General features: G+C 47.0%; 1 protein-coding gene and 1 long non-coding RNA gene across 2 annotated transcripts; both read right to left on the bottom strand.

Moving 5' to 3' along the window:
- Window positions 1-3,380: 3,380 nt before the first annotated feature.
- Window positions 3,381-4,039, bottom strand: LOC143769186 (uncharacterized). The gene is made up of 3 exons (XR_013214251.1): window positions 3,752-4,039; window positions 3,615-3,667; window positions 3,381-3,489 (listed from the first exon to the last, which is right to left on the bottom strand). It is a non-coding gene; the product is annotated as an uncharacterized LOC143769186 (long non-coding RNA).
- Window positions 4,040-11,036: 6,997 nt separating this feature from the next.
- LOC143768123 (uncharacterized) lies at window positions 11,037-14,800 on the bottom strand. The gene is made up of 4 exons (XM_077256809.1): window positions 14,657-14,800; window positions 13,638-13,833; window positions 13,321-13,483; window positions 11,037-12,544 (listed from the first exon to the last, which is right to left on the bottom strand). Exons 1-4 carry the CDS (start codon window positions 14,798-14,800, stop codon window positions 11,521-11,523), a joined length of 1,527 nt encoding a protein of 508 aa, XP_077112924.1. The 3' UTR covers window positions 11,037-11,520.
- Window positions 14,801-16,855: the final 2,055 nt, after the last annotated feature.

The following is a 16,855-nucleotide window of genomic DNA, read 5'->3' as shown; positions in this document are numbered from 1 at the left end:
AAGACTCTTAACAGATGTAGGTTGTGTCCAGTCACAAATCGCCTGAACCTTGACGGGATCCATCTCAATAGTAGAAGGAGAAAAAATGTACCCAAAAAAGAAATTTTCTGGACTCCGAAGAGACATTTTGAGCCCTTCACAAACAGAGAATTGGCCCGCAGGACTTGAAACACCTTCCTGACCTGTAGGACATGAGACTCCCAGTCATCAGAAAACACCAAAATATCATCCAAATACACAATCATAAACTTATCCAGATATTCACGGAAAATATTGTGCATAAAGGACTGAAAGACTGAAGGAGCATTAGAAAGTCCAAAAGGCATTACCAAATACTCAAAATGGCCCTCAGGCGTATTAAATGCGGTTTTCCACTCATCACCCTGTTTTATCCGCACAAGATTATACGCACCGCGAAGATCTATCTTAGTGAACCACCTAGCCCCCTTAATGCGAGCAAACAAATCAGTCAATAATGGCAATGGATACTGATATTTGACTGTAATCTTATTCAGAAGGCGATAATCTATACAAGGCCTCAGGGAACCATCTTTTTTTGCCACGAAAAAAAAACCTGCTCCCAGAGGGGACGAAGATGGACGAATATGTCCCTTTTCCAAGGACTCCTTAACCCCTTCACCACCAAGGGTGGTTTGCACATTAATGACCGGGCCACTTTTTACAATTCTGACCACTGTCCCTTTATGAGGTTATAACTCTGGAACGCTTCAACGGATCTTGGCGATTCTGACATTGTTTTCTCGTGACATATTGTACTTCATGTTAGTGGTAAAATTTCTTCGATATAACTTGCGTTTATTTGTGAAAAAAACGAATATTTGGCGAAAGTTTTGAAAATTTCGCAATTTTCCAACTTTGAATTTTTATGCCCTTAAATCACAGACATATGTCACACAAAATACTTAATAAATAACATTTCCCACATGTCTACTTTACATCAGCACAATTTTGGAACCAAAATTTTTTTTTGTGACGGAGTTATAAGGGTTAAAAGTTGACCAGCAATTTCTCATTTTTACAACACCATTTTTTTTTAGGGACCACATCTCATTTGAAGTCATTTTGACGGGTCTATATGATAGAAAATACCCAAGTGTGACACCATTCTAAAAACTGCACCCCTCAAGGTACTCAAAACCACTTTCAAGAAGTTTATTAACCCTTCAGGTGTTTCACAGGAATTTTTGGAATGTTTAAATAAAAATGAACATTTAACTTTTTTTCACACAAAATTTATTTCAGCTCCAATTTGTTTTATTTTACCAAGGGTAACAGGAGAAAATAGACCCCAAAAGTTGTTGTGCAATTTGTCCTGAGTACGCTGATACCCCATATGTGGGGGTAAACCACAGTTTGGGCGCATGGCAGAGCTCGGAAGCGAAGGAGCGCCATTTGACTTTTCAATGCAAAATTGACTGGAATTGAGATGGGACGCCATGTTGCATTTAGAGAGCCCTTGATGTGCCTAAACATTGAAACCCCTAACAAGTGACACCATTTTGGAAAGTAGACCCCCTAAGGAACTTATCTAGATGTGTGGTGAGCACTTTGACCCAACAAGTGCTTTACAGAAGTTTATAATGCAGAGCCGTAAAAATAAAAAATCATATTTTTTCACAAAAATGATCTTTTCACCCCCAATTTTTTATTTTCCCAAGGGTAAGAGAAGAAATTGGACCCCAAAAATTGTTGTGCAATTTGTCCTGAGTACACTGATACCCCATATGTGGGTGTAAACCATTGTTTGGGCGCAGGCAGGGCCGTATTTAGAGTTTCTGCTGCCCTAGGCACTTTTCGTGCTGCCTCCCCCATTGGCGAGTATGACTAATGCAGACTCTATCGGCAGTGACTTGGGCTACTTTCACATCAGCGATTTTTGACATTTGCGGCAGATCCGGCAGTTTTTCCGCATACGTAACGGATCACTTATGGCAACACTGTGTTCGGCCTCATTCATTCCCTATGGGACTTGCGGTTTTGCTGCGATCCGGCAAATGCGGTACTTGCAGCAACAGGAAAAAAAAATGATGCTAGCAGTGTTTTTTTTTTGTCTCGCCACAAGTGCCGCACATGTCCACAAGTTCCATAGGGAATGAATGATGCCGAACGCAGAGTTGCCGGCCCGTGATATGTTACGCGACAGATGCGGAAAAACTGCAGTGTCTGCCGCGAAAGGAGAAAATCGCTGATGTGAAAGTAGCCTTAGCAAACCTTTCCATTAGTTGTCATGTGAGAATCTGGTGGATCTCATACACAGTACATAGTCAGTTGATTCTGCCACGGTTGCACGGTTTGGCTGACAGATTTTTAAGGGCAACCTGTCAGTCGATTCATACTACCAAAACCACGGGCAGCATCAGTCAGACTGCAAACAGGGACGTTTATCTCTGCAATGCTCGGACGTTTCAGAGAGAATAGTGTGAAGAGCTGGATGGGTAATTTAGTGAGAGAACGGACTAATCTGTTGCTATCGTCTGTGGGCTTCTCACTCCATGTCTCTAGATCAGGGGTGGGCAATTTATTTCCCCGAGGGGCCAGATGAAAGACCATGACTGTTGTGGAGCATGAAATAGCATGAAAATAATTCTACTCAATCTTAATTAGTATTAATTGTATCACTTAATATTGAGAATGAAGTATGCTGACACCCGCTATATATATTTAAACCCCCCACAGCCCCTTATATACAGCATGAGCCCCACACAGCCTCCCCATACACAGCATGAGACCCACATAACCTCCCCATATACAGCATGAGACCAGCCTCTCATCTCCTCAGCAGCCTCCCCTCTCCAGCCTCTCATCCCCTCTCCTCAGCAGCCTCCCCTCTCCAGCCTCTCATCTCCTCCCCTCAGCAGCCTCCCCACACCAGCCTCTCATCTCCTCTCCTTTCCAGCCTCTCATCTCCTCTCCTTACCAGCCTCTCCTCACCAGCCTCTCCTCTCCTTTCCAGCCTCTCATCTCCTCTCCTTTCCAGCCTCTCATCTCCTCTCCTTTCCAGCCTCTCATCTCCTCTCCAGCCTCTCATCTCCTCTCCTTTCCAGCCTCTCATCTCCTCTCCTTTCCAGCCTCTCATCTCCTCTCCTTTCCAGCCTCTCATCTCCTCTCCTTTCCAGCCTCTCATCTCCTCTCCTTTCCAGCCTCTCATCTCCTCTCCTTTCCAGCCTCTCATCTCCTCTCCTTTCCAGCCTCTCATCTCCTCTCCTTTCCAGCCTCTCATCTCCTCTCCTTTCCAGCCTCTCATCTCCTCAGCAGCCTCCCCCACCAGCCTCTCATCTCTCCTTACCAGCCTCTCATCTCCTCCCCTTACCAGTCTCCCCTCTCCTCACTCACATCAGCAGACTCCCATCTCCTCTCTCACCTCACTCCTCTCTGCAGCTTCCTGAGTCCTCACACACTGCCCGCCTCCTCTCCCTGCTCACCGCCGACTTCAGTATCGTCTCCCACAAACATGTCCGTCCTGCTTCTCTACAAAAAAGCAAAATGTCTTCCAGCTTGAAACGTGTAAATCACCACAATCTGTGTCTCCCCTGTATGTGCATGCTGAGACTTATAGTGCCACAGCAGCTGAGACAGGACGGAAGGGCTCTTACCTGCAGACAGCAGCCATGGACCTTAGCAGGGTCCCCCCTCTGACAGGCAACATCTGAGGGGGCAGACAAGCACAGAGGTGAGACCCCCAATATCCTCAGACCCCCCCTGATGCTCCCTGTACAAACCCCCCAGTCACCTTCTCACCACATGGGGGACAGTACTGGCAGAGCACAAGAAGTGCAGCACTGAAACACTTCCCCCGCAGATGACACAGAAAGGTTCCTTGTTACCGAGGAGACAGGAAATCCTCGGGCTGACAGCAGTTAACTCCTGTCTGTGCCGTCACCTGCGGAGTATTCCTGAGGGCTCTCACACCTCCAGTCTGCTCCAGTGCTCCTACATAAGAGCGCGCAGCGTGTCACATGACCCGCGTCAGGACCGTGATACACTTGGGCCTGCTGCTTAAAGGTACAGCACCCATTTCTGCCCCATACAGTAGTCAGGGCTGTAATGCCCTGATGGCGGCCCTGCGCCCGAGACCCCCCGCAGCAGCCAAGACTGAGGTGGGTGGGTGGGGCCAGGGGTGAACCTAGCCTCTATGCTGCCTGAGGCGAACTGCAAAATGGCGCCCCCCCCCATAGTAAAATCAGTATAAATAAATCTGGTTTACTCTTTACTTACATTCAATTTACATTACATTTACTCTTTACATGCATTCAGTAGTTTGAAGTCACATAGAGTGCAGAAATAGGTCTACAGCCCTGAACACCCCTTTAATTGCTACGTACTGTAGATCTGTATCCAGATGTACGATAAATAATAATGATTGCAGGGGCCTTCACCATTTGACCCCCACTAATCACAGGCTGCAGTGGTCGTACTATTATGTACAGCAAATGACTGAGGTCAGTGATTGGCTGCAGCGGTCATGTAAATAATGCACAGGTCGACATCACTTTTGGTACCAGAGGGGAACACCGACACGAATGAGAATCACTAAATAATGTAATAGGGGGTTTTCAATTTTATTTTTTAAGACCATCCCTTACTCTTTTGAAAATTTGGCAAAATAAGAGAAAATTAAAGCCCACAACTGTCAGGTGACTGGCACAGGCCCCCCTTCAGAGAAGCGTCTAAGGCTATGTGCACACATTGCGGATCCGCCGCTGTGGGTCCGCAGCGGTTTCCCATGCGTTTACAGTACAATGTAAACCTATGGAAAACGGAATCCGCAGTGCACATGCTGCGGAAAAATCGTGCGGAAACGCTGCGGTTTACATTCCGCAGCGTGTCAATTCTTTGTGCGGTTTCTGCAGCGGTTTACACCTGCTCCATAATGGGAATCTTCAGGTGTAAAACCGCAGGTGAAATTCGCACAAAATCCGCCAAAAAAAAAAAACACAGTAAACCCGTGGTAAAACGCAGTGCCTTTTACCTGCGGATTTCTGAAATCCTCTGCGGAAAAATCCGCAGCTCTCAAAAATACGTGTGCACATAGCCTCACAGTCACCTGACCGCTGCAGTTAATCACAGGTTTTATCTGTTCTGTGACATCCAGATGGTGCAGTCATCACTTCCAGAACCGCTGTCGACCACCAGAGAGGTCTGTGGCTGAATTTCCGGGGGTGACAGGAGAGCAATATCTCTCTGTGTAGGATTTATTTTAAATAAACTAGTATGTATATACTGTATATTTCCCCATCTCAGACAACCCCTTTAATGCCAGGCAGGATACAATACAAACATAACACATCCTCTTCTATTTACCTTCATGGTCACACAGTCTCCTGCTGCCTGTGGCTCCTGTGCTTACCTGGTGTATATCAAAGAGGGCACACAGCAGGCAGCCAGGGGGGACTGGTACCATTGTCATATTAAGGAAGCAATTTATGACGTGGGATTTACCCTGCTGGCATCACTGCTATATTCTAGTGACAGTGACAAGCGCATAATACCAGGGGCATAGGAGACTAGATGGGGGCACGAGAGAACAGGGGGGGGGGGGGGACGAGAGAACAGAGGGGGGGGGGGGACGAGAGAATAGATGGGGGCACGAGAGAATTACAGTGACGGTTGCGCACTCTAATTGTGAAGATAGGGGAACCTCAGAATATGACATCGCTGTTATTGAAAATAAATCTATATACAAAAACGAACACTGATTTTACCGCCATATTGTGACAATATGCAACTCTGATGGTCGCAATACTCTGAGTGCCCCTATAACAATACAATAATGCTGAAGTGCCCACTTTACATTTAATAATGTCCCCTAAGTCCCTCATGTACTGCTCCATTATACACAGTATGGTGAGCTCAAAGCTTCCATATACACTGTATAAGGCCCCCACAGCTCCCCTATACACAGTATGATGGGCCCATAGCTCCTCTATACACAGTATGATGGGCCCACAGCTCCCTTATACACAGTATGATGGGCCCGCAGCTCCCTTATACACAGTATGATGGACCCACAGCTCCCTTATACACAGTATGATGGACACACAGCTCCTCTATATACAGTATGATGGGCCCACAGCTCCCTTATACACAGTATGATGGGCCCGCAGGTCCCTCATACACAGTATGATGGGCCCGCAGCTCCCTTATACACAGTATGATGGGCCCACAGCTCCCGTATACACAGTATGATGGGCCCACAGCTCCCGTATACACAGTATGATGGGCCCACAGCTCCCTTATACACAGTATGAGCCCACAGCTCCCTTATCACAGTATGATGAGCCCGCAGCTCCCTTATACACAGTATGAGCCCGCAGCTCCCTTATACACAGTATGAGCCCGCAGCTCCCTTATACACAGTATGAGCCCGCAGCTCCCTTATCACAGTATGATGAGCCCACAGCTTCCTTATACACAGTATGATGAGCCCACAGCTTCCTTATACACAGTATGATGGGCCCACAGCTCCCTTATACACAGTATGATGGGCCCGCAGCTCCCTTATACACAGTATGATGGGCCCACAGCTCCCTTATACACAGTATGATGGGCCCGCAGCTCCCTTATACACAGTATGATGGGCCCGCAGCTCCCTTATACACAGTATGATGGGCCCGCAGCTCCCTTATACACAGTATGAGCCCACAGCTCCCTTATCACAGTATGATGAGCTCACAGCTCCCTTATCACAGTATGATGAGCTCACAGCTCCCTTACCACAGTATGATGGACCCGCAGCTTCCTTATACACAGTATGATGGGCCCGCAGCTCCCATGATTTGGCAGTCTGCAGTCACATAAAGTGACTGCAGACATTTATTCCAAACCTTTATCAACTTTATAGTATTAAATTGCTTATTATTAAATTATTAAAGCACCACTCTAGCAGGGTTTTTTTCCACCGCTGGAGTGGTGCTTTAAGCGCAGGTCCCCATTCCCAGTCATTTACTCATCCTCCGGTGTATTCACTATTTTGTGGCACGCTCAAACTTGTGAGTGCAGCTTCTGACTGGCCAGAAGTGAGAAGCTATGTCACAAGCGCTCAATGTAAGACTATGAGGCTATGTGCACACGTTGCGGATTCGTATGCGCATTTTTCCCGCACAGTTTTTGCAAAATCCACAGGTAAAATGTGCTGCGTTTTACATGCGTATTTACCGCGGATTTCCTGCTTTTTTGTGAGGATTTTGCCTGCGTTTTTACACCTGCGGATTCCTATACAGGAGCAGGTGTAAAATGCTGCGGAAAATACAAAGCAGCGTTTCCGTGTGGTATTTTCAACACCATGGGCACTGCGGATTTGGTTTTCCATAGGTTTACATGGTACTGTACACCGCATGGAAAACTGCTACGAATCCGCAGCCAAATCCGCACCGTGTGCACATAGCCTGAGAGTGAGAAAGAGGCCAGAACGAGGCTCCCACAGACTTACATTGATTAGTGACCTCTGCGCCGCTTCATGAAACACTGGAGCCTCGGACAGGCCACAAACTGCAGGAGACGGAGCTGAGGGGAGACAAAAACAGATGAAAACGCCAGAAGGTGAGGATCAGACAGGGGCAGGGGACGCGGATTTTCAGCACCGCTCCAGCAATGAAATAAATAATAATGCTGGAGTGGTGCTGTAAATGTGATGCAGCTCTTGGTTACTGTATGCGGCTCCTTATACTAATACTCATAAAGACCCAGGTGGTCCGTATCAAAAGCCCCCTGCCCCCCCCATCTCCAGCCTCCCCAGACAGCAAATATCACATGATGGAGTACATATAATATCATAACAAAACATTATAATATTCAGCCCCAATACCCCCATCATCTCACATCCACCCCTCGGTGCCCTGTCCCACTTCACCCACCTTCAGCCCCCACAACACCCCCATGGTCTCACATTTACCCCCCAGTGCCCTGCCTCCCCTCCCCCACTTCAGTACCCAATACCCCCATCATCTTTCATTCACCCCATCAGTACCCTGTCCCCCTCACCCACTTTCAGCGCCCACAACACCCCCATAGTCTCATTCACCCCCCAGTGCCCTGTCTCCCTCCCCCACAATACCCCCATGGTCTCACATCCACCCCCTCATTACCCTGTCCCCCCTCACCCACTTTCAGCTCCCACAATACCTCAATGGTCTCACATTCACATCACAGTGACATACCTGAATTTAATAAGCCTAAAATGTTCCATCCCCAGCACTTAGGCTACGTTCACATTTGCGTTGTGCGCCGCAGCGTCGTCGCCGCAACGCACAACGCAAACAAAAACGCAGCAAAACGCATACACAACACTGCGTTTTGCGCCGCATGCATTCAACGCATGCGGCGCAAAACGCAGCGTTTTTTGTAAACGCAGTTGCGTTTTCAACAAAAAACGCAGCGTTTTGCGCCGCATGCGTTTTTTTGAGCAGTGAGTCATTCTTCATCCCACCCCCAAAAAAAAGTGTCTACACAATAGATAAGGACCACCAATGGCTAGAAGAGGGTTGGTGTTTATGTAATTGTGTATATATACCATGGCAGACATGAATTCCTCCCATTTTGCTGGTATTCATGATGGAGCGTCCCATGGACAGTATCGTCATGGATATGGAGATGGAATTTGCCTTGGCTCATGCCTATGCTGTCGCCTGTGCTCATCAAAGAGAAAGAGAAAAACGGAGATGGATTCATCGCCGATTTTGGATACACCCTATCTTGGAAGTCCGGGAGAGCCGTGGAGCATACCATAGCTTGTTTGGCGAACTGAATGAGAACCTGGAGAAATATTTCGAGTACACCAGGATGTCTCAGGAGAGCTTCCGGTATCTTCTGCGTCGGGTGGAAGGAGCCATTAGCAGGCAGGACACTCAGCTCCGGAGAGCTATTTCCGCAGAGGAACGGCTGCTGGTGACTCTACGGTACGTAGCTGTTTGAATGACTGAGATATGTTCGGCTACGTTCACATCTTCCCTTTTTTTTTTTTTTTTTCTTAATTTTTTTTGGGGGTGGTATGGTCAATGTACTTTTAGGCTGTGTTTCTACGGTCAGTAAACGCTGCTTGTTTGACGCTGCAGCGTCAAACAAGCAGCGTCCAGATGTTCCAGCATAGTGGAGGGGATTTTATGAAATCCCGTCTCCACTATGCGTGGAAACCCGCACGCGGAGGCCCTGCGACTCCGGACATGCTGCGCGTCTTTTCAGAACACAGCATGTCCGTACACCTTGCGGGGACGCAGCGTCCCCGCAAGGTATATCACAGGGCCCTACGGCGAGGGGTGCGATGATCCCGGATGTGTACTGTACACATCCGGCACCATCGCGTCCCAGGAAGGGGGCGGGGCTTATCGCCGACCGGCTTCACCGCTGCAACGATAGCGCCGCGTCTCCGGACAGTGGAGACATACCCTTATAAATTGCAATGTACTAATGTAATTTCTTTATCTTCTTGGCAGTTTCCTGGCTACCGGAGAGACCTTGCGATCCCTTCAATTTCAGTTCCGGATTGGAGTCTCCACTCTCTCGGGAATTATTGCTGAGACCTGCCGCGCTTTGTGGGATAACCTCCGTGAAGAATTTTTACCCGTCCCTACAAGCGATATCTGGTTGGCCAACGCCGAGAAATTTGAGGAAGTGTGTTCGTTTCCAAACTGTATTGGCGCGGTGGATGGCAAGCACATTCGTATTACCAAGCCAGGGAAAAGTGGATCCCTTTTCTATAACTACAAAAAATATTTTTCCACTGTGCTGATGGCAATTGCCGGTGCGGACTGCCGTTTTCTGGCAGTCGACATTGGTGCTTTTGGCCGGTCAAATGACTCGCGCACATTCAAAGAGTCTGATATGGGCCAAAAATTATATGGCAACAATTTCAATTTCCCCCAGCCACGACCTCTTCCCCACACCGAAGGCCCTGCGATGCCATTTGTTGTGGTTGGGGATGAGGCATTCCAAATGTCTGCCAACCTATTGAAACCCTACTCAAGTCGGGGCTTGGACCACACGAAAAGGGTGTTCAATTACAGACTGTCCAGGGCCAGAAGGACTGTGGAGTGCGCCTTTGGCATCCTTGTCTCTAAATGGCGGATATTAGGATCCGCCATTAATCTGAAAACTGAGACAGTGGATGAGGTGGTGAAGGCGTGTGTGGTTCTCCACAATTTTATTCTGGCCAAAGAGAGACTGAACGTTGATCTGGATGAAACCATAGCCAACCCATTGCCCAATTTCCATGATCATCCTCTGAGGACAAGTGTGGAAATTGCGCAGATGAGGGACCGTTTTGCGGCCTATTTTGTGTCAGATGTTGGCCGTCTGTCATGGCAAGATTCAATGGTGTAATAAACTGTTGGACTGTATTCTGGTGTGACTATGCTAAAAATAGTTCACCAATGTAAATGTGCCTTATCTAAAAAACTTGGAAACCTTTGTTTTTAAAATGTTGTGTTTTAATAAAAAAATTTTCTTACATTTTCTACCCTGCTTCCAAGACAAAATTTATACCATACCATATTTATTTGTTTGTCAGATCGCCGTGTATCGTTGTGTTTGACAGCAAAATCAACGATACCAGCGATGTTTTACACTGGTAACCAGGGTAAACAACGGGTTACCAAGCGCATGGTCGCGCTTAGTAACCCGATGTTTACCGTGGTTACCAGTGTTAATTGTAAACTAAAAAATAAAAATAAATATACTCATCTTCGCGTCCCCTGGCGTCCACTTCCTGCACTGAGTGAGCGCCGGCCGTAAAGTGAATGCACAGCACAGCGTTGCTGTGAGGGACGTCACTCAGTCAGTGCAGGGAAGCTGACGCCGGGGGATGCGATTGTGAATATTTTTTTTTTTTTCATTTTACACTGGTAACCAGGGTAAACATCGGAAGTGCGCCCTGCGCTTAGCAACCCGATGTTTAACATGGTTACCCGGGGACCTCGGCATCGTTGGTCGCTGGAGAGCGGTCACACAGACCGCTCTCCAGCTCCCAAATAGCGATGCTGCAGTGAATTGCATCGTTGTCTGTTTTGCTGCAGCATTGTTAAGTGTGAAGGTACCTTTACAGTATGTGTCCACGTTCAGGATTGCATCCTGAATTGCTCAGGTTTTTTCATCAATATTTGTAAGCCAAAACCAGGAGTGGAACAATTAGGAAAAGTAGAATAGAAACATATGCTCCACTGCTGTATTTATTACCCACGCCTGGTTTTGGCTACAAATATTGAATTAAAATCCGGACCAAATCCGGATGCAATCCTGAGCGTGGACACATACCCTTTTTCTTTGAAAACAACTCATACACTTTAGTGTTTGGAAACACCTCATACAGCAATGAAAGACACCCAAAGAAACGGTCAAATTAAAAAATCCAAAAATACTGTCTGACATTGCATATATGAGGTGTTTGAAGCACAAATAAACGACGCACGGAGTGAATTACCGAGCAGTGTACTTGAAAAGAAGACCAAATATTGTATACAAAAAAATAAATTTTTATTGAGGGGAAACAGAAAAAAAGGGAAAAGAAAATTAGGGGGTATCAACAGCCGAGGGGGGATCAACATCCGCTACCACCGGTGACCGGTAGCTTCTAGTTCTGGACCTGGGAGTGGGAGTGGTAGAGGAGGAGGAGGAGGAGGAGCCGCCATACTCGAGGAGGCTTGATGGCAGGTCCAAACCCCCCGCAGGGTACACTAGGGAGACCGCCTCGTCAGTAGAGGAGGGAGGAGGCAACACAAGCCGCCTGCGTTTTTGGCTTGGTTGGCCCTGGCTGCTCCTGCTGTGGCTAGAGCCACGACGAGATGGTGTCTGTCCTGGAGCAGCCAGAACCTGTGCCTCTGTGTGTGTGTCTGTGTGCCTCCTCTTATGTGTTTTTTTTTTTCTTTTCCTGCCTTCTGCGGCATCTCCCCCAGAAGCACTCCTACGGGAGGATGAGGGCCTGGCAGGAGCAGGAGTGGGCCGCACACTGGTATGGTGCCTGTGGTGGCGTCGCCCGGCACTTGGACCAGGGTGGGGTGGCTGGAGTGACTCTGCAGCAGTAGTCGGAGTCACGCTAGCCAGCGACGGCACTACGGGCAGTGTCGCTGACTGCGCGACCCGAGACTGCTGCAGAGCCCTCACGTAAGAATTGTTGCAGTCCTGCATCACCGAAATCTGGAGTTCCGGCGTAAGGTTTTCCACCATGCCCTTAGCAATTGTGCTTAAAAAATGTTTTGCCGGATTTGAGAGCTCGGCTTCAATGGCTTCAAGGCGACGTTCGATACTGGACATTTTATCGGTCATCGCCTTGAAACCATTCTGGAACACCGTGCTCAAGTGCAAAAATTCGGGCATGGCTGGCCTGTCCGAGGCCCGCTGGCGCTGTCGGGAATTCCCGAACGAAGGTGCGCCAGAGGCCTCGGGCAGGGGAAAACCTGATGTACCGGCAGCCGGTTCTCCAGATGATGGTGGTGCAAGCCTGCTGCCGCTGTGGGAGGGCTGTGACGGGTCAGATGGCGATCCATGAAGTTCCGCTTCACAGGGGGGAGCTCGCTGGAGGGTGCTGCTGTGTGTCCTGTGAAAAGAAAAGGAAAAAATTAGTCTTCAATTAATAAACTATCACATACGCCAACTCCTGTAAAAAAATTTACATTACATGACACAACAAAACATTACAATCCCCTGTCTCTCAGTCTGTGTGGCCTATAATAAATTGCTGATTGTTATCGCCAGCTGAGCATTAGGGCTCACGATAACAATCATGGACATACCGACGGCAGATAATGACTGTTAATTCAAGTTGGCAAAGGCAATGCATACCCCTGTCATCTTAAAAAAACAAATCTAGATAATGCCTATGTCAAAAAAAATAGTAGAAAATTTAAAGTCAAGAATAAAATTTAAAAACCCAAAAACTTTAAAAAAAAGACTTTGTTGATCTGATCGCAGGAATGGCCATGACGTTAGGATCATGTGATCGAGACGTCATCATTATTCCTGCAATCAGAACTACCCTGACTCAGAACGTAACCTGTCATGGACTACAATGACTCACGCCTAACCCAAAAAATTACTAATGGGCTATATACCATTCCACTAGGGTTAAAGGATGGCCAAAATGCTACGATGACTACATGGATGGCCAATATACTATGTTCCTTTGGAAATATACTATGTGTATATGTAGCTCGAACGTGTACTATGTGGCTGCGATATAGTGGCCTGGAAATCTACTATGTGGATGCACAATGTACGTGGCTGGGCAATGTACTATGTGGCTGTGCAATATGCTATGTGTCTGGGCAATGTACAATGTGGCTGTGCAATATGGTATGTGGCAAAAATACTTACTGTCGGCGGGTAAGGACCGGTCTTAGGAACTGGAGGGCCCTGTTGTACTTGTAGGGCACAGAATTTGACGCAGCAGCACCGCTCCGAGCTTGCTCCTCCTCAGCACGAATCCCCTTATTGAAACGGTCCTTTATGGATCGCCATCTGGTCCTCAACTTTTTCACTGTTAATGTAAAGACAAAAAAATTGTTACATATTTAGCATTGTAAAAGGATAAAACAACCGTGTGCGATGCAAAGTGTAGGCGTTGATCGCATCACACACGGTTGTGTTTATCCTAGCAAGATGGGTCATAGCAGCGTATCTGCAATACTCACTAAAGGTGCCTTTGTCCTTCGCTGAGGCACTGTCAAAGCCATCCCACAGCGAGTTTGCCACCTCTGCCCACAAACGCCTAGACACCACCTGGTCCATGTGCCGAGGGTCACGGCTGTCCCACAACGGGCCCCGCTCCTGGATGCTTGAAATAAGGAGGTCCACATCTACACTCTCTCCTTGGGCCCGTTGTGAAACCTAGAAAAATTAGAAAACAAATAGGTTAAAAATATGCAAATATTAACAACCACCAGCACCTGGCATGATAGGTACCTCTGCCCTATCCTTTGCCATTTGATGTATGTATATTGATGTTTTCTACACCTGTGTTTTGGAATGTTTGTGTGCAGGGAGTTCAACTTTATTTTACCTTCCCCCAATACTTGCTGCCCTGAAAATCTATAATGTATAAAGGCCCCGTCTCACATAGTGATTTAACAACCATCACGACCAGCGATACTGCCTGGCCGTGATCGTTGGTAAGTCGTTGTGTGGTTGCTGGGGAGCTGTCACACAGACAGCTCTCTCCAGCGACCAACGATCAGGGGAACGACTTCGGCATCGTTGAAACTGTCTTCAATGATGCCGAAGTCCCCCTGCAGCACCCGGGTAACCATGGTAAACATCGGGTTACTAAGCGCGGCCCTGCGCTTAGTAACCCGATGTTTATCATGGTTACCAGGGAAGACATCGCTGGATCGGTGTCACACACACCACTTCAGCGATGTCAGCGGGACCTCAACGACCAAAAAACGGCCCAGGCCATTCCAACACGACCAGCGATCTCACAGCAGGGGCCTGATCGCTGGTACGGGTCACACATAGCGAGATCGCTACTGAGGTCGCTGTTGCGTCACAAAACTAGTGACTCAGCAGCGATCTCGCTAGCGATCTTGGTATGTGTGACGGGGGCCTAAGCTTAGTAAACATCCCTAGTGAAAGCAGGATGCTCCTCAAATGTAATGTTCCTCACAGCAGGATGCTACTGAAAAAAAAAAGATAAAAAAAAAAAAATACTCACTCGCCGGCCTGACGCCACATCTTGGCCCCGATCTCTCTGCTCCCGCTGACTGCCTTCCCCCTCACTTGAAGAAGCCTGGAAAAATTGTATACAAAAATTATTGTCAATGCTACAAATGGCAGCTAATAGTAAGCAACTGGACATAATTACTCACCGCACTCCCCCGCGCCGATTGGCTATGTTCTGAAGAACTTGGCATTCTTGCAAGTTTGTGCTGCAATGAAAAAATGAGCAAAAAATCACATCCAATGCCACATACAATAAAATAGGCCCAAAACATTAAAAAACCACAATTGACTGTTGACTGATAGGACAATGCAAACTCAAAAAGCGACACCACAATGCCATACATTGCAAGAGAATAAAATCGAAGAAACAATACAAGAATAGACCCAAACAAAATTAAGCAAAAATAGACACCTATGTAAAATTTTCAAAAGCTACAAAATTATCAAAAAAATAAATACAGAAAAAAAAAGGCACAATGAAATAGCAAACTAATGAACGCCATAATTTACAATTACAACAAGACATGATCCAAAACAACACCATCTGGTGACATCCACAGAAATACATCAGAAAAAGGCGCTAAATACCATTCTAGATAATAAGCAATAAACATTACGGGTCAACCGCTGTTACAATATACAGCAACCCAAAAGATAAAACATAGTCAAATAGAAAAGAAAACACAATAAATTTTTAAAAAAAGGCCCCCAACAAAAAAAAATTATTAATATAAAGGCCATACTACACACTTGTCAATGGAAACATTCAAGAAAGGAGATACATACGGAAGCCATAGGGAAAACGACGTAAAACCATCAGAGTTTAAACCCCCCCAAAAAAAGGTAAAATACAATTGAAAATAGAATGGCATATAGCAGCCCAGAACAATACAATACAAATGAAACATCATAAATGTAGCCCCCCCCACCAGCAAGAAAAGACACTCAAGGAAAGAAAAAAAAATGCCCACAGCATAATAAAACACAGCAAGACATGAGCCAATAAAAAACGCCATACGGTTACCCCCAACAATAGAAACCAGAAAAAGACATGCACCAGAAATTTCAAAAAAAAATCTGCCAAATTTAAAGACATTGACCAACTGCATGACACCAGAACAACCCAAAACCAAGCAAGGCCGAAGACAACAAACGCCAGCATATAACGCCAGAAGTACATCAAAACCAGATTAAAAAAAACAATTTTTCAATACAACCCACAGTGCCATAACCGTACAATAGCACAGAACAAACATTGCACAAATTAAATCAAAATCAATAAATAAAACACAGAATAAAAAATATGCAAAGAGAAATATATACTTACATGTTTGGAAAGCAGATTCCCTTCAGTCAGTCTTCTCTGTAGCTAGCCTTGTGAAAGACAATGCCAAACCCCCTTTTTTTTTATATATATAGTGTTTTTTTAGTGTCTAGACAAAGTCTAGACAATGTTTTGCATTTTTTATTGGAAAACGCATGCGTCGTACAACGCACCACGACGCAAGTACTTGCGTCGTCTGCGTTGTCAATGCAAGTCAATGGGAAAAAAGCCGCATTGACGACGCAAACACGACGCAAACACGACGCATGCGTTTTTTACGAAGTCTGCGCCGCCCAAAAAATGCAACATGTTGCGTTTGCCGCGCCCTGACAGGTGCGCCCTAACGCCGCATGCGGCGTACAACGCACCAAAACGCATGACAACGCATGTACATGCGGCGCCATGCGGCCCCAATGTTAAATATAGGGCCGCACGCCGCATGCGTTTTGATGCGGCGACGACGCTGCGGCGCACACCGCAAATGTGAACGTAGCCTTACTGATAAAGTTTGCAGACAGGACCAGGAAGTGTCTTGGTGAAATGCAACATGTGGGCACTAGGACCCAGCGTGCCTGAGCCAATCCCAGCGTGCACAGAGGGAAGAACCGCAGCCAGGAAAAGCTTCATGATCAGGTCAGAAGGGGCGAAACCATTCACTGCAGGGGGGAGACTGCAGCCGGCCACTGTGCTAGCAGCCTGCAGAGTCTCCGTCAGATGGGAGCAGAGCAGACATTATACTGCTCTGCTCCTATGCTGTGTTCTGTATGTCACAGAAGTGGCCCTGGCTCCCGGTGGGCCCCTTCATGTGACAGGGCCCAGGAGATGCAGGCAAGCAGCCACAGTCCCCGCCCACAGGCTGTGCTTAGT

The sequence above is a fragment of the Ranitomeya variabilis genome, chromosome 4 (assembly GCF_051348905.1).
Source record: "Ranitomeya variabilis isolate aRanVar5 chromosome 4, aRanVar5.hap1, whole genome shotgun sequence".
Lineage (NCBI taxonomy): Eukaryota > Metazoa > Chordata > Amphibia > Anura > Dendrobatidae > Ranitomeya > Ranitomeya variabilis.
The sequence above is the reverse complement of the archived record's forward strand: the minus strand, read 5'-3'. Positions and strand labels throughout refer to the sequence as shown.

Excerpts from the sequence above, each read along its gene's own strand:
- LOC143768123 (XM_077256809.1), bottom strand. The coding sequence starts at position 14,800 with ATGTCCAGTTGCTTACTATTAGCTGCCATTTGTAGCATTGACAATAAT. Across the intron at positions 13,834-14,656 it reads ATGTGGCGTCAGGCCGGCGA|GTTTCACAACGGGCCCAAGG; the intron begins GTGAGTATTTTT and ends TAATTTTTCTAG. Across the intron at positions 13,484-13,637 it reads GAAGGACAAAGGCACCTTTA|TGAAAAAGTTGAGGACCAGA; the intron begins GTGAGTATTGCA and ends TTACATTAACAG.